At 38.4% G+C, this 23,718-nt stretch overlaps 1 protein-coding gene across 8 annotated transcripts; it reads right to left on the reverse strand.

The window, feature by feature from the left end:
* Positions 1 to 4,221: 4,221 nt before the first annotated feature.
* LOC124216824 (solute carrier family 25 member 45-like) lies at positions 4,222 to 16,266 on the reverse strand. Of its 8 annotated transcripts, XM_069135446.1 has the most exons (6): positions 16,043 to 16,266; positions 15,438 to 15,553; positions 14,772 to 15,002; positions 14,241 to 14,367; positions 4,635 to 4,753; positions 4,222 to 4,545 (listed from the first exon to the last, which is right to left on the reverse strand). In XM_069135446.1, exons 1-4 carry the CDS (start codon positions 16,080 to 16,082, stop codon positions 14,311 to 14,313), a joined length of 444 nt encoding a protein of 147 aa, XP_068991547.1. In that variant the 5' UTR covers positions 16,083 to 16,266; the 3' UTR covers positions 4,222 to 4,545; positions 4,635 to 4,753; positions 14,241 to 14,310. The 8 variants fall into 8 exon arrangements, 5 of the variants coding, with proteins under 5 accessions (XP_068991547.1, XP_046477794.1, XP_068991548.1 ...); XR_011176945.1 differs by lacking the exons at positions 4,222 to 4,545; positions 4,635 to 4,753 and adding exons at positions 11,201 to 12,306; positions 15,744 to 15,932 and having other exon boundaries at positions 12,801 to 15,002; XM_069135447.1 differs by lacking the exons at positions 4,222 to 4,545; positions 4,635 to 4,753 and adding an exon at positions 11,201 to 12,306 and having other exon boundaries at positions 12,801 to 14,367; positions 14,851 to 15,002.
* Positions 16,267 to 23,718: the final 7,452 nt, after the last annotated feature.

Below are 23,718 nucleotides of genomic sequence, written 5' to 3' on the forward strand. Positions count from 1 at the left end.
CTTTGCTCTTCAACGGTTACTACGTCCGCTGCTCTTCCAGTGGATGGATATCCTGAATACCTTTTAATAAAAGTCAGCGTTGATGCTGGAATGAAGTTTGTGTTCGCGGTCGTATATACAACCCCTAAAATTAGTAATCTCGATATATTTGAGGAACTTGTTCGGCGACAATCTCGCTATAAGTTCTCGTGTGTTCTCGGTGACTTCAATGCGGATCTGACATCTGGAGCTTATGACTCGGTTCATCTCAGCGAATTTTTTGCGTAACAGGGATATGATATCATGCCAATGCAGCCCACTCATCATACTGCCACCTCTGATACCTGGCTCGATATATGTGCTGTCAGCAATATTAATCTCCTGGAGTCCCGGGATCAATCGTTGAGTCCATTTCTCTCAGGGCATGATCTTATATATGCTGTTGTGAGGTATGGTGTGCTTAAGCAAGAGCCACGCGTTATTCGATACCGGCCGTGGGATTGTGCTGATTTTGATGCTGCATCTACTGCCTTATCTGCGTTTGATTTTTCACAGTTTGCGTTGCTGCCATCAATAGATGAACGGTTGTCAATCTTCAATAACCTTATGAAAAAGGTAATAGATTGTGCTGTACCTGTCAGGGAATTCACTTTGCGGCGATCACCTGCGCCTTGGATATCGCTAGACATCAGAAGCCTGATGAAAAAGCGCAATGCCTGTTACCGGTCCTTTAAGAGATCTAGCAGTGTGGAAGTTTTTGCCGAATATGTCGTGTACCGTAGAGACGTGAAGCGTGCTTTAGCAGCTGCCAAGACTGGTCACATACAAGAGCGGTTCAATACTTGTGGTGATGCGCGATCGTTTTGGTGTGAGATGGACAACCTCGGTCTCACCAAGTGTAAAAAACCACCGGCTGCTTTGCCTAGTGGGATTATGGTTGATGATCTTAATGGAAACTTTTTGTCTAGTACTGTGACTGTGCAGTATGATGGCCCAGTGGTACAGAACCTTGCCGAGAGGCAGATAGAATCCTTCATCTGCTCACCGATCACAAACAGATGTGTCAACAGTGCGCTGTCACGTATTACAACTCGTGCATGTGGTCCTGATAACCTTCCGATACAGGCTTTTAAGACATTAAAAAATCTACTGATGCCGCTGATTGTGTATTTTCTGAACTCTCTCCCAACAACGGCATCGGTTCCGTTATTGTGGAAATCCTCAATTGTCGTGCCTATAGCGAAGGTTCGCGATCCCATTGGCCCGTCAGATTTTAGGCCAATATCGCTTCTCTGCGCGCTCTCTAAAGTGCTTGAACGGATAGTATATGATCAACTCGCGGTGCATTTTGCGCGCGGTAATTATCTCGATCCACGTCAGACTGAATTTCGTGATGGTATGGGAACACAATCAGCCGTCTTGCGTTTGGTGGATGACTGTAGAATTGCGATTGACGATCGCATGGTGACTTTCGTGGTGTTTTTGGACTTCTCCAAATCGTTTGACATGGTAAACCATGCGCTACTTCTGTCGAAGCTGCGAACTTTCGGACTATCTGACAATGTGCTTGAGTGGTTCAACTCGTACCTATCTGACCGTACGCAAGTGGTTCACGATTCTAGTGGTATCACCTCGCGGCTACGTCCTCTCCTGACAGGTGTACCGCAAGGCAGTGTTCTCGGCCCGTTACTATTTTCAGTTTCCATAAATGATCTTTCCCATTGCCTCTCGCGGTATCGCCATCTGCTTTACCAGATAACCTTGTAATATATCTCAGTTGCTTGCCGTCTAAAGTGAACGAAGCGTTAGCCTTGGTTAATGCTGATATTGAGAGTATCGGGTTGTGGAGTGCAAGGAACCGTCTTAGACTGAATGTAGATAGAAATAAAGCTATGGTCATTGGCAGCTCTAAATATGTAAACGCGGTCTGTGTAACGCAGCTCCCTCCTCTCAGTCTGGGGGGTCATCCTATTGACATCGTAACCAGTTTTAGATATCTTGGGGTTATAATAGATCGAACACTGTCACGGACGGAACACATTACTAAAGTGTGTAAACGTAGCGCGTCTACTCTATATCAGTTGAGGATGACAACCTATGACGTGGATGTTACGCTTAAGAGGCGCCTGGTCGCATCTCTTGTACTACCGATAACTGACTACTGTGCAGGAGTGTTCACTAATCTTTCTGAAGGCCTATATAGGAAAATTTCTGTTGCGCTCAACAATTGCGTGCGCTATGTTTTTTGTCAAACGCGGTTTGTGCACATATCCGACTTTCGACGAAAGCTCGACTGGCTCACCATGCGCGATCGCCGACTGTAAATTATTGGTTGCATTTTCTATAAGGCCATACATAAAGGGCTTCCTGGCCTATTCTACAGCTTTCAGCCAAGTCAGTATGCATCGCGTCGTCGTGACCCGTCGCGAACTGACACTCTCGTCCTACCGTCGCGCGTCGGCTCGTACGGTGACGTATCAAAAGTCTTTTGCGTATGTTGGCGTTAACTTTTGAAACTCTTTGCCTCCGTCAATCACATCAGCGTCCACCTTGCCGGTGTTTCGTGTTGCCCTGTTAGAATATCTGCGAGCGGAAGAGGCTGAGCGTGTGCGACGAGGGTGATGTTTGTGAAATGATTGAAATCGACTGATGTATTGTATGATGTCTGATGTATGCTGTATGATGCATTATGTGCGTAGAATATGGCTGCTCTCTCTGTATATACGTTTTTCATTGAGTTTGTGTACTATTTTTATTTTATTTTTGTTTTACTTTATATTATATTATTTTGGTATTGTTCATCAACCGTCATATTTTGTATTATATGTATGTATAATTTTTTTTTATTTTATATATATATTTGTTTTATGTGTGTGTGTCTATGGTTGCTAGGGAGTATTACACCGCGATCAAATAAATATCTCTCTCACTCTCTCACTCTCTCTCTCTCTCTCTCTCTCTTTCTTTCTTCTTCTACCTCACTTTTGAGTAAACTCTGCCATGTCAATAATAATCAGCTCATAAAATTTTTAAGATTGGATTACCGATTAACTTGACTCGTTTTATTTTTGTAATAAAAAGCCCACGTTGATTAATTTTCGGTATCAATAATTTATGACCACATGTTAAATTCAGCCACTAACCTCAAGCTGCCAATTGGCACTTTTAGAATTCAACAAGCCCATATCGTAATATAAAATTAATAGCACTCATCTGTCGAGGGTGTTGTATAAATTAATGACAATGCAAATCATGCAATCAGAATAGCAGTGCAATTCGAGCAGTCTCAATCATTTGCCGAAGTGAACAGATAGCTTTTGATCCAAATAATGTGCAGCATACCTAGTATAAACTTATTGTTAGATCGCTTTCACATATTCCACAAGCAGCAACATCGTTTGTTCTGTTGATCCGCTATAAAACACGGTAAATTCAAAGTCATGTTCACATTGATGTCACTGAATCAAACTGCCTGTCCTTTCGTATCTCAGGTCACAACATTAACGACAACCAGTTGCATTGTCAATTTTGAAATTTAGATATCTTTTTCGCAGAGTGAAATAACTTGCAATTGCGGCTATCGACATTCTTCATTTAACCAGTGACCAATTGCCGCCTGAATAAAATATCAGCTGATCAATGGGCAGGCTTAAAAGGTGACACCAGGCCAATCAGCGCACGAATTAAATCGATAATGCGTGCCCGCAATGACTGAACATGATAACTTTAACATCGATTAGCTCGAAATAGAGTTTTAATTTCGTTCAACAACTTAGAGATTGAATAAATTTTTTATAATCTGGAGTACGCTCTAAGATGTAAATGCGTACTGATACTGTAGTCTCAATTATCATCCATTCGTCGATCCATAAGATGAATTTCCGGTTCAGGCGTTTACTCTTGGGCACTGATATGCAACTACATTATTATCAGATGGAGTATACCACATACACTATATTTATCGCGTAAAATTTGTATAAATTTTCTGATAACGACTTCAGCTCGTTACACCTTTTCATTTATTTATCCATGTGATCCTTTTATTATTATTAATGGAATTTGACTACCACGTAATAGTGTAGAATTCTTCCAGAAAGCTTTCAGAATTCCTACGCGATTGAGTGCACAGGAAAATAGATAACAATACTTATAGTATAGAATTAAAATATTTATTAAAGCTATTCGTAACTTATTACAGTAAACATAAAGTAATAGGTATAGTGATGGATCATTTGATATCATGTAGTTCGAGAAATTTATCATTGTGGAACACATATCAATGCGAATAACAGCAGCTTTGAGTAGTCTGTCATTAACGTGGTTTTATTCGAATGTAGTTCCAGCAGTCAAGCATACATTCGTAAGCATAGAACATAGTTGCATTAACAATGAAGGACCGTAAAGCAATCATTTGAAATCCTTTGTAAAAGTTTATGTAACCACCTTCTTTGAGTAGTTGTGTCCCGCAATGTATCATGCCTTTGTAAATTGGATTCTTCACATCATCTGCTTGGATTCTGGATTTAATCGTATCCAAAGGTACTACTGGTATCCAGGATAATACACCTATGTGATTTAATGGCCTCAGAAACGTTTACAACTCGCTAGATGCTTGGTTATAGACCAATGAACATAAGAGCAAATCAAATACTCACCCGCCATACCTCCAGCCATTAGTGTCTCGAATGCTCCTGGATTCAAGTCTAAGTACCCGTGATAATTGAATCGTATGTATTGATACGACCATATGTACAAACCACTGCCCAAAACGTCTCTAATTTCAGAAGGAAGATAGTTTTAATACAAACTGAATATTTTGTTCAATTAGTCATTCACATCGAGTACTACCAGTCAGTTCAATACAGTCGAACCTCGCTAATCCGAAAACCTCTATTACGCCCCGACGTACCTTTTTCAAAACTCTATTTTATTAAAACAATCAGGCATTATTCTGTAGCCACTCAAGCGACATTTATCGCACCATACATTATTTCATTCTCATATTCACGTAACAACCATTTCCATCCCTCCTAGAAAAAGTCACGTACAGTCTATAGTATAAGGTTTTATAAAAGATCAGATTAACTGGTACGAAGAACTGAGTTAAAAAACGCTGAGCTAAACATAAGGCAATTCAACATCAAAAATATATCTCTTTTTAAACTGAATATCTCATCAATAATTAGGATGAATCGTTCACATAATATACATAAAATTAAAATAGGTTACTTAGTAAACAATATGGATGAACGTGTGAAAATTACATTATGATATCTCATGTTAATATTTAAATTGTATAACTAACGAGATTGAACACCGTCGGAGTACTCGAGTCGCACTCCAGAGCAACGCTGACCATATGGAGCGGCACCAAGAGGTCACCCTCACACCTAATTGAATAATAATTACTATATAACATTGTTGCAACTGCAGACTCTGGGACTCGCAGGCCCAAGAAGCCATGTCTTTCGTCTGTTAATGTTCCAAGCCAGAGTAGTTCTGGAAAATATTAGTTGTGACTAGCCTAAAGTCTCAAGCTATCTCGTTGAATTTGAGTATTTCGGCTTATTATCTAAATTGACAGGACTCACTATTACCTAAATTTTAATCTTTTTCGTTCTTTACTGACTCTCATCTTTTCGCGAATAGACACTCCTGTGATTATTCTATTTTCATATCAAATCAGGTTCTGCTCTGATTCAATAGAATCAGGTAATATTAAGTGTTGTTTTTATTAATAATCAACTAAGTTATTATTTTCATTGATAATTGGTTTAAACTAACAATAATTCAGACATTTTGTATTGCAATTAATCGTGAGTGAACTCTTAAAACATTTTTGAACAATAACTTTTCGGCAACAGACATATCCAAATTTTTAATTGACAAAGACTAAGTGGCTGAGCATATCAAAGTTCCGTATTCATCGAGGCTCTGTTCCAGAATTTCATCGAACACTGACCGACACGACCCGACGGTTCTCAATCTCGGCGATTTTTGCATCTAAAGAAAACTCAATTCGAACAGTTCTCTTCAATTCTAATCGTATCGATGTTCTCACCCTTTTGTTGAACTCGCCTTTTAAATATCGTATTCAGGATTGATGGCAAGCTTCTCTAGCTACAGTTGAGTGAAACATATTGTTTTCTAAGCACTTTAAAACTAAAACTGAATTCCAGAGTTAGTGGCAAGCTTTTTTAGCCAATGATCAACAACACATATCCTTCACTAAGAAATTCAAGAATGTAACTAACACAAGAATTGGTTATAACATAGTGGAATTGGTTCCTAACTGCAAGCAATTTGCTTTGCGTATTCTGAGAGGGATTCTTCAGCTCGGCCCATAGTATAATTTTCTCAATTTTAAATTACTCACCGATTTCATTATCAATAGGATATATTTTGATCCATGGAAGTACATACATGGGATTCTGTTAATTGAGTTGGCGTCAATGTGTTACACATTACGAGAATTCTTCTCGCGGCCGAATTAAATGCAATTATAATTTCTATATTAATATAAAACTACGTCAATCTAAAAAGAGAGAATAAGAGTTATCAATAACAACCGACCAATTGTAGAATTAATAATAGTTCAGCATAGATGTTTCTTGGTATCGATTATGTGTTCACTAAATATTATTTAGATTCACACACAAAACCATTAAAATTCTTTCATTTGATTAAAATTCAATCATCATTCATTTTTTATAATCAAATCATTTGCAGAATATATATGAACATTTTCCAGATTAATCTATTCATTAAATTCATTTTGAACCATTTATTTTGAACGATCATCGATCCTATATCATTATTATAATTTAGCCTCAATCATTTTAACAACCTCGGAGCCCTGTATAGGACTAAGCAGCAACGTGCCCGTATTACTGGCTTATAGAGAGGTAGGCCTTTCTTAGTTTTGATTTTTATTCATTATCGTTACACGGCAGCAATCTTGATTATTTGTAATCATCAACTACCACCGCTCAGACACGTCTCACCCCCACGTAACACCTTTGCATAACTGAGTTTCATTCTGGTCCTAGCAAAACCTCCATAATTTAAAAAACAAATAGAGAATAACTCGAAGCTTTCCCACGAATTAAGAGCGACTGTTGTACCTCTGTAAGTCAAGTTTAAAAATACGTCCCCACCTGTTTAAGTTAAAGGTTACCTCTATTGTGACAGGTACCTATCGCGATACCTGCCATCCAAGTAAAGTAGCTTAATACAAAGTTATTGAGAGACCCAAATGTCAAATGATGGCTTACGAAAACAACTAGATTCATAGATTCATAGATAACGGATTTCCGAAGCTGAGTCCTTAGATTTCTCTGACTCTACGGGAAGACGCCAAGGTGAGCGGTCGGCCTACACATCTCATATCAATTTTATAATCGTGTCAATTCGGCTATACTTTAAATTTTACTAACGTAAATTATATTCATTGAACAGTATAACTGTAAATTAGACTCGCATATCTTTTGATTTCAGGAATTTTAATAAAGCTTCGAATCTTAAAACTGCACAGTCTTTCAACCATCATTGGAGCCGTTGAGCCACGTAGTCATTCAGTCCTTCCTTTGGATCACACTTAATAACTTGGTGACGACCAATTATTGATTCACGTCACAGAAGTCACAAGAAATTATCTCATCTACGGAGCCGTTAAGCCACATTTCATTCCTGGAGTTATGCTGAGCTAAGTCACATTAATGATCGAATTTTATGTGTACTGTGCCACTATTCGTTTAATCATCGTTATGATTACGTTTAACATCCGTCGTATTTTGTAATGTCTTTGCTGTACAGAGTTTAAGCTTTGCTGCAATTTAGAATCATTAGTATCGAGTCATTTATTCAATTTAGAGTCATTAGAATCAGCGAGTTTACTCTAATAGTCGTTGATAACCTTCCAAAGCTAGGTGTATTTTACATAAGGTGTGAATGTGGATGCATAATTTGTTACTTGTTACAATTGTAACAATCTACCTGATTCTGAATTTCTCCGTTTACTATGTCCGAAATTGATTGAATAAAACTGAAGTTAATTGCTAAATCGCTAAAAAATCGGTCATGTTCCGCAATCGCAAATTATTTTCAAGTTTCGGGGTCACTACTAAATATGTTTTTGCAACACCTGCATGGAAAGTCCATTTTTATGTACCATTTACAAGCACCGAAAGTAGTCTTTTATACACATGTGCGGGAAAAACTTTCGCGCATTGCTAGCGGTGTGAGAAAAAAACCTTCACACATTGCCGGCGGTATAAGATAAACCTTCGCACATTGCTAGCGGTGTGCGAAAAAGACGGTCGCGCTTTTATCCACAGTTGCGCATTTCGCAAACAGCTGCACTAGCGCCACCGACGGAATAGTTTGTCACTCTTTGCCGTGCTCGACATCGTCACTGAACAGACATTGTGCCGTGGTTTCGTGTAAATATAATCGTGTATGTCGGACTTTCCATTACAGGTGTAGCAAAAAAATAGAGTTCGATACACGCGCGAAAGTTGGCAATGCCTATCTCGCGTGAATGCGCCACACTCGCCCTTCAACTCGCCTACGGTTCGTCTTCGACTCGCCTCCAACTCGTCTTCAGGCTCGTGCTGCGCCTTCACGCTTGTGCGGGCATTGCCACCTTCGCGCACTAGTATCGAAAAACACTATTCTAAATTTATAAGCGGAAATTCGTATGCAACGGTTTTTGGGAGCAGTCATAGTGCATCTCCGCGCAAAACAATACATTGAAAGTAGGTGTGCCAACTTAATGGACCTAGGCCAAAATTTTTCTCAGCACATTTCGGACGTTCTACACTATTTGCAGTGTAGTTATAAAGTTTTTCGTGAACCCTATAACTGATCGTGCGTGAACTGGAGTGAACAACCATAGCCTACCGCGCAGTAGATAATTATTTATAATATATACTCTGTCCGGCGAAATACCAACTTACTTACGAAGCCAAATACGTCTAGTTTGGACAGATCCTGCCCAATGCTCCTTCCACCTTATCCACTCCAGCTAACTGAACGGGTCTTGCAGCTGGCCAGACCCAGCTAAAGCCGAAAACGGTACCTAGGTGCTCAAACCTAACGGTTAATTTCAAACCTTATGATTGATCCCAAACCTGACAGTTCATATCAAACCGTCGAACGTCAGTCATTGCAACGTTGCCCGTGAATTCGTACGTGTGATATTTGAATTGTGGTTTTGTTATTCTAGTTGATTAATACATACAATGGCACAAAATATGGACGAGGAAGTAGAACATTTATTCAAGATATATTGAGACCGCGACATTCATATCGTTCTACTTATTAGTCCTTTTACAGAGAGTGGACTTTTAGTGCAGGGCGTACAAATGTACGATATTATAGGTATGATACTGATTGTGAGTAGCGAGCTCCGCTATCCCCACCCGACCCCTCCGCCCGCACCTGCGCGAAGCGAGGTCGACATCTCGCCGGATAGAGTATAAGTACCGTATTTTCCTATGTGTATCAAAATTTTTACAATAATACATTTCATCTCTTGAATATGTATTGTATACATTGTATTAATTTTCGCATCTTCTAAATTAAAGACCATCTCCACTACGTTTGGCGAGTGTTTACAAACCGCCATGAAACTAAATTTGTTTCCGTTACTCTCTATGACTCGAAAATTTGGATAAGACTAAAACCCTTTTACTTCAAGAAATTAGCTCTGCTCTGGAAATTCGAGTTAGCGAGGTTGACGAAACTTCTATAATGATATCCACATATGGTATCTTCTTCTTTTAACCAGGCTACTATTTAACCTGGTAACGATTATTAATGTATTTAGTTACCGTGGCACAGTGCGGCCAAATGCTCAATTCGCGGCCAAAATTCGAAAATTCAAGGGAACAACCTACAATTTTGTGCAAGGAGGTTTTTGGGGTCGCTGATTACGAATCCGCTATCAGAATTCCAAAATTCAAAATGGCGGATCCAATGTGGCGTCGTTTTATACGAAAAAACTTGTTATAAATGAAATACTTCAGCAATTGGTCTAAAACTTATTGATCTGAGGTTATTAGGGTCTGTGATTACGGATTTATCAGAAATTCAAAATTCAAAATACAAAATTTTATTAAAATTCATAACTAACATGTTTGAATTATATTTATTAATATTTATTTATGAATAATATGGCACTTACAAGAAAAAGTTTCTATTCTCTAAATAATCGTAATCCTCTATATCAGTACCTGACTCAGAGGCCGAGGTACTATAAATCTTTGATTGATCGTCTTCGTGTTGAGTATCAACACCTGGTGCTGATAATAAATTAATAGTTTCGGCGGACAAAGATTTTAGCGGTTTAACAGGCAACTTTCGGCAACTAGAAATGTATGGATCAGATGCTACTAAAAACCGTTTAAAAACATCCTCCATTGTTTTTTGGCGATAATTTTTTCTTGCATAATGCAGGCGATAGAGTTCAAAAAATTTATTGCAGGCCTCCTGCGCATCTTCGGACATTTGACCAATAAGTAAAAATAAATTTTGTATTATATCTGGGCCATGAATTAAAAGTTTACGAACCAAAGTAGGTATGTAATACCAACCAAATGATTTTACGATATCTTTAGCTAATTCCACAGCATACTGTCGAAAATTGTCCACATCAATTTGATAACCACAGGAAATAGCTTGCAATATCATATAAAACCGATGTATAATATCTTCGTCAATTCCAGTTATTTGAGCAGATTTCTCATATTTTTCAAAAAAACATCGAGCAGTGTTTCCATCGTTTGAAGTTCCACTGCCAGCTTTCGGCTTATCAACATTCAGACCCAATTCTGTTTTAAAAGCTGCTTGTATAATTCTTTTTCTTTTTGCGACCGATTCTTTTTCTTCTTTAGAACGAGCCTGCCATTTCAGAATTTCCAATTCATAGGACAAATGTAATAAAAATTCAAAGCACCGAATGCAACAATGTAAAGACGATAAACCGAATTTCAAGTGATCTGTAACAATTTCCTGGTTTATCATTTTATTTATGTCGTTAAAACTTTTAGATGTGCAATTGCACAGATAACAACGCATCGCAGATATTGTATCTATCAATGAATTGCATACTTCAGTATCTATCATTGTCAACGTCAAAATATATGTAACAGATACTTTTTTCCATTGATAGTAGTTTCAAACGGACTTAAATTCTTTATTTGCTGTTCTACGTAATCCATTGTTTTTTTTTTTTGTTAAATCCACTGATTCTTTTGCACATTCAATTTTGATGGGCCTACAAAATCTTGGTGATGATGGTTTTGCATTTTTCCAGATTACAGTAGTTTCGGTCGTAACAGTGTCTACATGTACAAGTTGCAATGGGACATAAGACGTAAAAAAGATACTTTCATCACTAGTACGTTTTTCATCGACCGTTTGCTTATATTCACTGTGTCCTGAACTACCATCGCAGCCCCACTTACCAATTAAAGTTAAATTTGCGAGTTTAATCTCTGATAATGTTTTCATAACTTCCATTTGATAATGAATGATACGTTCGATTGTGTGATCTAATGAAGGTTTTAACCCCACTTCAGCTTCATTTGCAGTGATAGTAAGACCTGAAGCTGGATGACATTGTAATTTTGTTGTACATAGCTTTTTATATGATGGAAGCATCTTAGATTTTTTCTGCAAATGAGCATCACGCAGCTGCTGATATTTACTTTGTGATAAACCAAGTTCTATGAACAACGATAAAGCCTCGTCATTTGTGAAATGTAGATTAGTGTTTACGATGTCCACAGATTTAATATACTTCGTATTTTTAGTAGGACTCCCTTGTGAAATATCATGCACCACTTTTGCAAAGTCAGTTTTTCCTTCAGACCGCAATTTACTTGTTACAGAATAAAGAAGTTCTTCGGTCGATGTTGTCGCTCGTAAATCTTCTGTTCTTCTACGTTTACTTCGTGCAGAGGACTCTGCAAAACTGAGTTGTGGCTGACCTGCCTTGGGCTGCTTTTCATTAGTTTCTGTTTTTTCTAAATCTGTGCTTTTTATATTTTTTTTTTTAGTTCAACAGTTTTCTGCAACCAATCATGATTTTTCTTTTTAAAATTCTCCTCTGTTCTATTACTGGCATTCCATTTTGTCCTCAGTTTGGACACCAAATCGGATATTATCCTTTTATCGTCATGTGATAAAAAGTATGGTAAGGCTTGTGTGTCGGATAAAAATTTTGGGTTCTCGCATGAATAACTGAGATGTCATCTTTCAAAATACTTTTTATGTTACTGAAAAATTCCAGTTTGGTGAAGCTGTGGGTTGAAGTACCCAAACCTAAAAAACGAATAGCAGTGTTTTATCATAATTGTGAAAAAATTTGTTGAAACATCAGATAACATTTGTAAGTCGAAAAAATTTAACAACAAATCATAATCCAACGTATATTATACATGTATATTTCTATCTTTCTTTTCGATGCTCGTTTCTTTGCTCTATGTCACTTAATTTCTTCACTTGTATGCTTCATCTCTTTCATTCGTTATTAAAACGCATGAAACGAATGTCCTACTTCGTTTTAGAAAAAAATTCATAATAATTCAATGGGCAGTGACGGGCAGCTAAATTTTTTTTTATTCGGTAGATAATACCTTCGTGTATAACCTCTTATTCGTTTTAAAATAGCATCTCACGGCATTTTATTACTTTTTTCTCGGACAATTCGAATTTTCTTAGAAAAAAAAAAAAAACAACTGCACTTATATTTCTATTTATAACAATTTTCTATTTAACAATTAACTTTCAGAATTTTTGTCACATATTTTACTAACCTTTAGGCGTTGAATCCATTTTGCTTCGTTCGATTTGCTGCAGTTTTGGAGATTTGCCACGATCTTAACCTAAGCGCCGACCGTCCCCCTTATGTCTACAATAGAGTGGCGCTCGAACAAAGGCCACACTCCGACTGAGATTGTGGAGGGGATTTAGGTAAAGGGACGCTACTATTAACGGTTTTCGTTTCTTAGGGGATCCCTTTAACCAACCCAATGAAAAAAAAACCCTAACTAGAAACTTTTTTTTTTAGACTTTTGGCTGCGTATTGAGCACTTGGCCGCGGGGACAAATTTGTATGTTCGACAGCTTGCAAGCGTGCATGACAATACAGGTAATTTTGCGGTCGCTTCGCATGTGTGAAAAGGCAATCTTTCAAGGAGGTTGGACAAAAGAGTTATTGGACGAGGTTGAAGTTAGTAACGTTATCGTGATGAAATATATGGGAAAAAATTACTTTTTAAAAAAAATAAATTTTCTTCATTTTGAATGATTTTTAAGGTACTAAGATTTCGGGAATATGAGTGTGTTTTGTTTTAATACGGTTTACTGAATTTCAGACAATTCCAAAATGGCGAAATGACAGTTTTTCCATAGCATGAATCGTTACGATAACATTAGTAACTTCAATATGATGTTATTAGTCAATTGAGCTACAGTCTGAGGACACAATCATAGAGAAAGTCATATTCACGGTTAATCAAACATTCTTATGTGCGATATAAACAGGGACCTCTGTACATCGTGATACCGTGCTATTCGAAGTAAGTGGAATATGTTTTCGTCGAATATCCTGAAAACCCCAAAATCTTACTACAGAATTGTTGTCTGTTGATTCAACTCGAGTTATATTATACATCTAATATGTATTATGCATGTTGTAGGTGGAATCTTGTTGTTTCAGCGTGATCGTCAAAATGAAATGAATAAAACGATATATCTTGAATATTTCACAAAGTGAATTCCCTAAGAAATCTGATGAGGATGACGTTTGTAATTTTGATGTACCGATGCATTGTTGGAAGAAATGAGCATCTTATAACTTTAGGATTGTCTGAAATTCAGTAATTCATAATAAATCAAAATACATTCATATTATGGAAAATTATCTTCTTCAAAGTTTCCCTTAACGTGCTAAACATTAATTTTTGTTTCAACGTTTCGTAACGTAAAGCTACTAACTTGATACTTGTGAGATTTAGCAGAATTCAGATTGTTAAGCTGAACCGTCTTAGTTCAATCAATGTTAGCATGTTTGGCTGCTAACTCTAATTGCATATTTCAGCTAGACTACCAACCCTGATTGCTAACTTCATATTGACTATCCATAATGATTCAAAAGTATATAGATCAATTTTAACTTTTAGTTTTAGCCCCATTGCCAATTTGTCCCTCGGTTCGTCATATAATGAGATAACTGTACAATTTTTTGAACTGACCTCCACAACATAGGTACTAATCCTGCATAAAAACCTCGGATGCCATTTTTCGTATAAATATCCACACCAGTTAATATAGCTTTCGGTCTTTTCGACAGTTTGCTTTCATCCCCTGGTTGGTATATTCCTGTAGAGAATATATTTAGAATATTATTACAAAATGTTGCACCCAAGTGTGTAAGCATATGTAGAAAAAAGTAAAATGTGAATCAAATAGAATAGATTTCAAGTGAAAATTAAATGAATCAAATTACGCATCTAAACTGTTATAATTATTAAATTACAGGGTGTGACATGTCGCACGTGAATCATTAATTTCTGGTCTTTTCTCTGTAATATATCTGTGGCATTCACCAAATCCATACACTTATCTGTAAAATACGCTATGAGATGATACAACAGCGTATTGTTGTGTCAAATGTTTGTAACGTTCTGTACTGTCCAATGGAAGTATGCACCTAATTATTTGTATTTCTTTGTCATTGATATGATGTAAATAAATGAGATAACTTTTCCGGATTGAAGCCGAACTTTGACAACGTCACTGGGACACGATACTATGACTTGGCCAAGTCCACCTATGCAACCGCCTAAGAATGTATCCAGGTACCAGTTGGATGTAGTGGGCATGTTCAAACTAGCAGGGTGACCTCTTAGTTCCTGCAAATTGCGCAAGCAATATCCGTAGACCCCAAAAAATACTGCATTTATAGTTCCAGAGCACAGGAGTGGAAAAAGCATCCCTCTATAGAGTCCATGAACCTGTACAGTATTATAGAATCATCTATACGATATATGTCGATTACAGGTCCAAAATTCAATGTGAAAACTGCAAATATATTCTGGATTAGGAATTTCAATTCTCTGCCGGTTAATTATCTACTCTTATTAAAGAATATGAAGATACCTGTGAAAAGCGTTGCTCTTATTGCGAGTGATTCAAAATTCTACCTTGGGTACTCCACATTCAAGCACATTACATAGCCTACGAAAATTAATTTGCTTTGAAATTTGTATAAAGTAATAGCTACAGTATAGAACACATTACTACGTTCAAAATTGTGGTGAATAAACTTTGGTAAGGTGCGTAATATGCTCAAATCTGAGGCTGCAACAATAGCAACACTTCTTTGGGTACCTCTATTACATAAAAATACAATTGATCAAAGAGCTCTGAAGCAATTAAGTAGTTCATACCCCTTCCTTTTCAAGAATATCTAATGCTATCTGAGAGTTGGATATTTTGATGCTCATCATTTGCTGGTTGGTTTTAACTGTATCCATTGGATGCCCAACCACAAGCCCGACAATTCCTAAGAAATTTATTGACACACAGAAGTAGTCTCACTTCATGGATAATTTGGGAGCATTAACAAATTAATAACGTTGCGTCTATTCATCTAGCAGCCGTACGAGAAAGCATTAAATTATTCATCCGGCAATTGCACAGTTCGTACAGCAATCTTATATTTTTTTCAAATTTATAATATCGTCAAATCTCACCTGAAGCCTAATTTATTTTAGCCCTCAAGGCGATCATTCACTCTCCGCGTTTTTAGCAGTGGATTGCGTGTGTGGTTTCGGGTTTGCCACTGATCACTAAAAGCCTAACTTATTCTAACCTTCAAGGTGCCATAACTCATTTGAATGAATGAAGTCTCCAGACGAATAGTTTTGAACTTATTCGCAATACTGCCGGAGTGATAACCATTTTGAATGTTTATTCAAATACAGATAAGTAATATTTTACATGTTGAACTATAAATAAAGTAATGCTTGGATACATATTGTCAGGGACTCACCGGCTCCCCAACCAGCAATAAAATTACAAAAGTCATCCATAGCATCATTCTTGCATCATTAGTTGTAGAATTTTCACTCTAATCTACATGACTGATTAATTTTAAGTTTGATTGACAGACGATTCATTTACACCGGGATTTTTGTGTGTGTACAACAGCCACTTGAAAACTCGGCACTGAATTAATTATTTGTCAACAAATAAAGATTCACAACCTTGGGTTATTTTTCGTAATAGTTTATCGGGTCTGGTCAGGTTTGGGGGTATTAGCAGTTTCACCTATTATCAACCAAGCAGCTGACCATAATGGTAACAGAATTCCTTCATAACCAACAACTATCGCGTGCAAAACGTTGGTAACATACCGTCGCCGTTATTGTGAAATTGAAAAGTTGAGAAAATCCCATACAAGCAATATGTACGCCGAAAAGGTAAAACGAACAAATATATGCCAATCGAATACATGAGCGTGTATCGTTTATATTTATATAAATATATACAATCTTTTACAGGCGATAGTAGCATCTCTGAAATGACTTTTGAGTTGTATTTTGGCAAAATTTTGAAATACTCCATTTTTAATTCCAATCATTTTAAGAATGTTGCTGTGAACTGTTTGCTTTGTTGAACACTATTAAAATTATGAGATAGAAAATTGGATATCTCAAGTTTTGAAAATATCCGATAAATTATGAAATACTTTTTTCTCTGCTAGAAGCACGTTGAAGATACGTAGAAGGATGAACCTATTTTACGAGTGTTTTCCAAAATATGGGTAGTGGTAATTGGGTTTTAATTAAAACAATTACGGCAGTTCTTAAATAATATAAAAATGAACAATGAAAATGAATCTATCATGAGGTTTGTTGAAAATTAAGTGGAATGAAGAACAGATGACTTGTGGATTTATTTCAAATTTTGTTAAGCTGCTAAGATTGTCTTTGAATAATACAAGTTTTTAGAAATGTGACAAAAAACAGCTGAAAAAATTTATTTTACCTACTGTAAAATATTAATGCACTTATCAAACCACATTTTCTTCTCAATTGTTGAAATGCTAAATATCGATTATAGTCAATTCGTAATTTTTCAAAGCGCTAGAAAAGATGGGAAACATCTTTCTCTCGCAAATTTTGAAATGTTCAGAATTACATAAGTATTAGGGGGCGTCCATTAATTACGTGAGGTAGTTTTAAGAATTTTTTGATCCCCCCTCCCCCCTTGGTGAGATATTGTAAGATTTTTCTCGACCCCCTCCCCCCTGCCCCAATCTCACGTGAGATTTTCCAAAATTTCTATTTTGGGTATAAAAGCGTTGAATTTATTAAAAAAAAAAAACACAATTTGCTCGATTATTTTTACTTAAGACTAGTATTGCATGAGAATATTGCTGTAATCTTAAATCACAGTGATAAAATTAGGTAATAAATAATTAAACGAAAATCAATAAAATATTTATTCTAATTCAGTCCATGGAGACTCGTGCACGGTCTCAAGAGTGACTATTGGAACCAACATATCCAAGTGATTTTCAATGAAATCATCTGCTCCTTCAACTTCGCTCTGATTTAGCCACTCTCAGCCGTTGTCGCTTGCACACAGAAGCTCATTTAAATGTATTTATAATTCACATTAAGTTAGTGTACGATTTTTAAAATAACAGAAAATTATAAGATACTGAACTATTGCGAAACAGAAATGAAAGAAAGAAAAAAAGGATTTAACCTACCTTATAAAGGAACGCTAAAGTATTTCGAGCCTTTCTCTCCGCCGCTTCTCTCAGAAGCTCGTTGATCTCATGTTGAACGTGCTGAACCAAATCTTCTTTCTTCGGAAAATTATGTTTTGCTGTGTTCCATAACTTTACCACCTGTTCCCGACAGCGCTTTGTCGTCTTTAAGACGTGTCTTTTGACGTGAGCATTATAATAATGTTGAAAACTCATTTTAAATTAATAAAAACGTCGGCTGAATTGTGTCAGATTTTGCCATATTTTATTCAAGACACGTTGTTTACTTTCATCTAGCTTTAGTTTAACTTAATTATAACGCAGTTTCACACCGTTTTCTGCTAGAAAAACTTTCGTGATATTTGCCAAGACCCCCCCTCTCCCCCAAGTGAGATGTAGTAAGATTCGGTTCGATCCCCTCCCCCCCCCTGAACACCTCACGTAATTAATGGACGCCCCCTTATTACTAAAAAATCAACGGTTGTTTTTCAGTAACTGATTTTCAAGAGGAATAATTCTAAGACTTTCAAATTATTTAATCCTATTTCCAACGCAACATTATCCGTATAGTCAATTTTTATCCTGTCGGCTATACATACTACCGTTATTAAGAGATATTCATAGTTGTAATCTGCTATTCCGCATCAAAGAAAGTTGAAGCGAGTATAGTAAGACCTTGCACTGTTGCACATTTAGTTAATTTCAAGAAGTGAGAATTGACTATATTGGTAAATTTTCGAAAGGTGAAGTTGAAAATGTTGTAACGGTTGTTCAAAAAGAGATACGTGGCTTGTAGCCACTGTGACGTGGTATTTCATAGCCCGTCACATGGTTTAAATATCGCACTTCCCGGTTTACAAAATATCGCTAAATACAACGAAATCACGCCTGAGGCCAATACTCCAAACAGAACGACTAGTTATATTCAAGTGAAATTCCCTTATTAAACTAATTCTATTATATTTTCTAATTTTGTAACGCCCTACGAGAATGACTACGAAACTTCCGCTTCGAGATACCTGGACACTGCCTGATAGGGGTCACGTACCAGCTCAACAGCCGGCCACCACCGACTACGGACTAACGAATATCGCTGAAGCCATTCCAGATGGATGCTTACCTTGTTTGCGAAAAGGGTCATGCGTGATGCACAATCAGGATCTCCAACTATTTAGACTTATCGGCCAGAAGCCGAATCACGAACTAACGCTTCTACCGCTCGGATGCATCGCCGACGGCGTACAGGGCTGTGCGTCGAAAGCACAAAGAAGCCTCCCGTCGACGATTCTTATCAGCCCGGAGCTGAACCGACCACGACACCTACTTACCCGCTATCTATAAAACAAGGACGGTTGTCAGGGATTTAGGATAAGGGTTGAATAACCGTCAGTATGTTTGGGATATCGACTATATATTTGTTTAAAGAATTTGTGAAATAGTCCGAACGAAGTGTTTAGTTCACAATGTCGGTAAGAAAAGTTAAACATGAGGTTGTTGAGTGTACGAATTGACTTGATCGTGTCAAACGTTGGAATGATAATGAATCCGAGGTGAAGAGTAGGAGTAGGCGAAAGGTGCAAAAATCCAGAATGGCGGAGAATAGAATTAGCAGAGTCAAGTCTGAAGCGAGTGACATGAGCCAGAATGAAAATAAGTAGCATAACAAGGCCGGTTCTGAGTACAAACACCTTCTTTACCGACCAAGCCACCTATCCGTGCATCTCAGACGCAAGCCCTTGGAGGTTACCCCCACTCTCGTAAGATAAAAAGTGCTCTGCCGACCGCTCGTCGGTTAGAAAATCTCCCAAATGACCATGATCGTTGGTAAAAAATCCTCCAAATGACCATGATCGTCGGGAAAAAATCCTCCAAATGACCATGATCGTTGGTAAAAAATGCCTGAAATTGCCGTGGTATTACCCCTTATGGGATAAATAGTGCTCTTTCTCGGTAAAGAAAATCATGCCATCGAGCGGGATCGATAACTGCATTACCGAGCGCACTCCGTGAATCCTCAGGCGTTCGAGCGGACCCCGTGGATCCTCGGACGTTCTACCGAGAATCCTGACATGTGTCAGGTTTTGAGAGCTTCCAGAAGGTTCGAGAAGATTCTCACGGCCTAGAACGAATCTAGGCTGACAAACAATTCGTCCGACGTCTTTTGACTGGACGTTGAGCGGCATGCGGTCAAAGGATTGCGGTGCGACGTTGAATTCTGAAAGACCCGCTCTGGCCTGGAACGAATTTCAGACAAACAATTCTCGGAATCGTCCGACGAGTTTCGACTTGACGGTGAGCGTCCTGCCGATAACGGATTGCGGTGCAACGTTGAGTTCGTGAGCCGTCTAAAGAAGCCGCCTTGACCTTGAAGGATTCTCGTCCGACGAGTTTCGACTTGACGGTGAGCGGTCTGCCGACAACGGATTGCGGTGCGATGTTGAGTTCGTGAACCGTGTGAAGAAGCCGCCTCGACCCTGAACGATTCTCGGATATTTATGCTGACAAACAATGCGTTCGACAAGTTTCGATTTGATGGCGAGCAGCTTGCGGACAACGGATTGAGGTGCGACGTCGAATTCTGAATGGTTCTGAAATAAACTCTCAACTAGCAGGACAGAGGTTCTGAATTAACGGTTGATATTGATACTGGGTTCACTCAAGACCAGAGTGCAAAGTCGACCGATAGCTGCGGTAGTATACATTCAGAGCCAAGGATCTGCGGTGTTGGGTTACTATCGCTCCAGAAATGCAAAACATAACTCGGTTTGAGTACAGATCGGTCAAGGATAGAGAGCAAGGTTGAATATTACATAAGCTTCGTATTGAAAAAAATTCTCTGTTCTTCTTACTAGCATGGACCGTGCGACTACTGAACGTGCTCAAGAACCAATTTCAAAATGTCTGAAAAATAAAGATGCATACTTGTTATATATCGGGTATAAAATAAAAAGGCACGTACGTTTTTACAACAATTTATTTATTCAATGTTGCATGTCCGGATTCGTTTATCCAACTGTTGTGTGTATTGTCGAAACCTAACCATTTAACATATATTTTTCATCCACGCTTCTTGAGCACCTTCTCCACCAGATAGATATCCGGATGTTCAACCTTAAGGAGCTGTGGTTCGTAGAAATCACCAGCGATGGGTTGATCTCGGTAATCTTTGAGCTTGTACGTCACAGGATGAGTATTTTTCACTCGACTTATCGTGAATATTTCAGTCGTCCAATTGGGTGTGTAACCTTTCTCGAAGACATTTTTGAATTTGCTGATTCGAACTTTGTCACCGGATTTGAACTTTGCCGATTTGGTAGGTATCGCTCGAAGCCCTCCGTATACCTAACGTAATAACAGCCTTTCGTTTGCAACGGTGACATCCGACGATTTCATTCGTATGGTTCGATATTTGTCATTGTTGTCAGCCGAAACCAAATCAGATAAGTTGTCGAGCCACTTGTGGCTTCCTTGCATGCTGAACCGTGTCCATATTTTACTTTTCAGCGTGCGATTGAAACGTTCGCAGATTGAAGCCTTCAAATTACTGTATGTGGAGTGAAGTTTGATCCCATAACGTGACATAAGAGATTCAAATTTCAAGTTGTAAAATTCCGTTCCTCTGTCGACGTGTAAATTTTTCGGTACCCGTCCTTGGACAAGCACAGATTCCATTGCCTTCGTAATATCATCTCCAGACTTGCTCTTTATCGGTATAGCCCACACGTACTTTGAAAAGATATCAATAACTGTGAGCATGTACTTGTAGCCTTTGTTTTGTCCAGCGTACGACATCATATCAACAAGATCCGCCTGCCAGGTCTAGTCGATGCCGCGCACGTCTACACGTCGACGCGGCTAATTCCGGCGTGCAGGCTTATCTAGTTCCGTCACCAGTGCTTGCTTTTTCTCGTTCATATTCCAATGCTCTTAGTCTGGCGTCCAATTTGGAAATGATTTCTGCGTTTCGAATCGATGGGTTTCTGCCTATTTTAAAGTCTGTGTGAAAGGTATCCAAGGCTTTCTCCGTGGTGATCTCCAAAGCTTTGATCATTTGATCGAGGTTGTCGATTTGTTTTTGCAGCACGTTGAATTTTCGTCTTAAGGTTTTTAAAGTTACAGCATTGTTTGGCTCTGCGGGATCTACGACATTGCACAGTCTCTTGTTCCGTATATCGTTATGCCCGTCCGCTGTTATTTGAAATCCGATACCCGGAGGACTGCGAGTGCTAGCGGCCGTGTTTTCATCCGAATGCCGTCCGAACACGTCGACGCTCATCTCAGTAATGAATGCAAAAACGATGGGAGCTGCTTAATAAATGGTTCCTGCTTCACGTAGCTCTTTGATAATGGAGATTATTCCGTTATTGTGACTTGGATTTCTCGCTGCCTGAGATGCCAGGAGTAAACAAAGACGCTTCACTAACTCGTTGGGATCATCCCAGAAAACGTATTCCGTTTCAGCACCTTATCGAGTGATCATAGCTTGCGGAAGTAGACCTTTACCCTTTCGGCGAGGTGATGGGGAATAATCCATCAATTCGGCAATGACATTTTTGAATTTGTAACTGTTATCGTTTCGAACAGCCCCATCGGGTGAGTAATACTTTTTTTGCGCGTTCGTTGCGAGGATTATGTTTTGAAAATTTTCCTGATCTCCGGCGCTCACAGAAGAATCGTCAGGCTTCTTTTTGAAGAAAAGTTCCAGCAAACCCTTCGTTTTCGGGTGAAGCGTATCGCCAATACGGATATAGTCACTCTCAAAAGATATCAACGAATCACCAATCATTGGTCTGTTTGAGAGGTTGCGTACACCGTACACGTTGTCCAATTCACTTTTCGTCTTCGCATCTCTCATTAGTGCAAAATACTCATCCTCGATTTTCTCGACCAGTGTTTCTACCATTGTTTCATCTCCTGCCGAAGCAAAGGAATCGTCCATTTCCGAGACAAATTCATTTTTCGTTTCACTTTTCATCTGCTCTATTTCTTCTTTAATTTCTTCCACCTCCTATTTTAATATCTTTTGTAACATTCACCAGTTCTTGCAACGGAGTCACTACTGGTTTGAAAACGTCACTCAATTTCTGAGCCGTAGATTCCTTGCCAGACTTGAGCAATTTGTGTTTTTGACGGATCGCAGCACTTGCTTAAGCGATCTGATGTAGGACACCTTTTCGCATGGAAATTTCAGAGCTCTGTATGTTGACGCAACTGAGTCTGCAACGCTACTGCGTCTCTCGCTTAAAAACGTTAAATTTTATTTCTTTTCCGGGCTAGTGAAAGAATCGAATCCCTTCCAGCATCGTCCTTTGTTGAGCTCACTGTCTTTGTCGATCACCAGAAACCCGTACTTCTCAACGTTCCAGTATGCAGAGCACACATTTTTAAACTCTGTGTAAGACATATCGATGTTTGCATGGTCGTTATATACGTGTCTCAGGTTCATGTCGTCTTCTTTGAATAACACGAGTAAGTTTACGTTGTCGCGCACGAGCTGTTTGGGAATACGCGCGTACGTCTGACAGAGATAGAAACAGTCAACGTCGTGATGTCTACCCATGCAAAGGTAGGCTCTAATATTGTCCCGCTTCTCGCACGCTACATTGTCAAATACGATTATTGAGTCGGGTCGTGCTTCTTGCGGTGTAATCACTTGCTCACGCTCGGTAAACGCAAAATACTCCATATTCTCAACATTGTCCATCAATTGCTTCAACAATTGGTATTTCGGTTGGTTGAGAGATTTTGAGTAGATATAAATATTTCCAAATCTAAGTCCGTTGGGATAGGTTATAAATGTGAGCAACGCATTAGTTTTACCGCTATTCGACGGTCTACAGAATATTGCACGTACACTATTCGGGAGTAATTCACCGTGCTGTTTATGCCTTTTGACATTTTGCTCTGAAAGTTTGTCAAAATTCATTACGGGAAGCTTAGTAGATTGT

This window comes from Neodiprion pinetum, chromosome 4, assembly GCF_021155775.2.
Source record: "Neodiprion pinetum isolate iyNeoPine1 chromosome 4, iyNeoPine1.2, whole genome shotgun sequence".
NCBI classification, from domain to species: domain Eukaryota; kingdom Metazoa; phylum Arthropoda; class Insecta; order Hymenoptera; family Diprionidae; genus Neodiprion; species Neodiprion pinetum.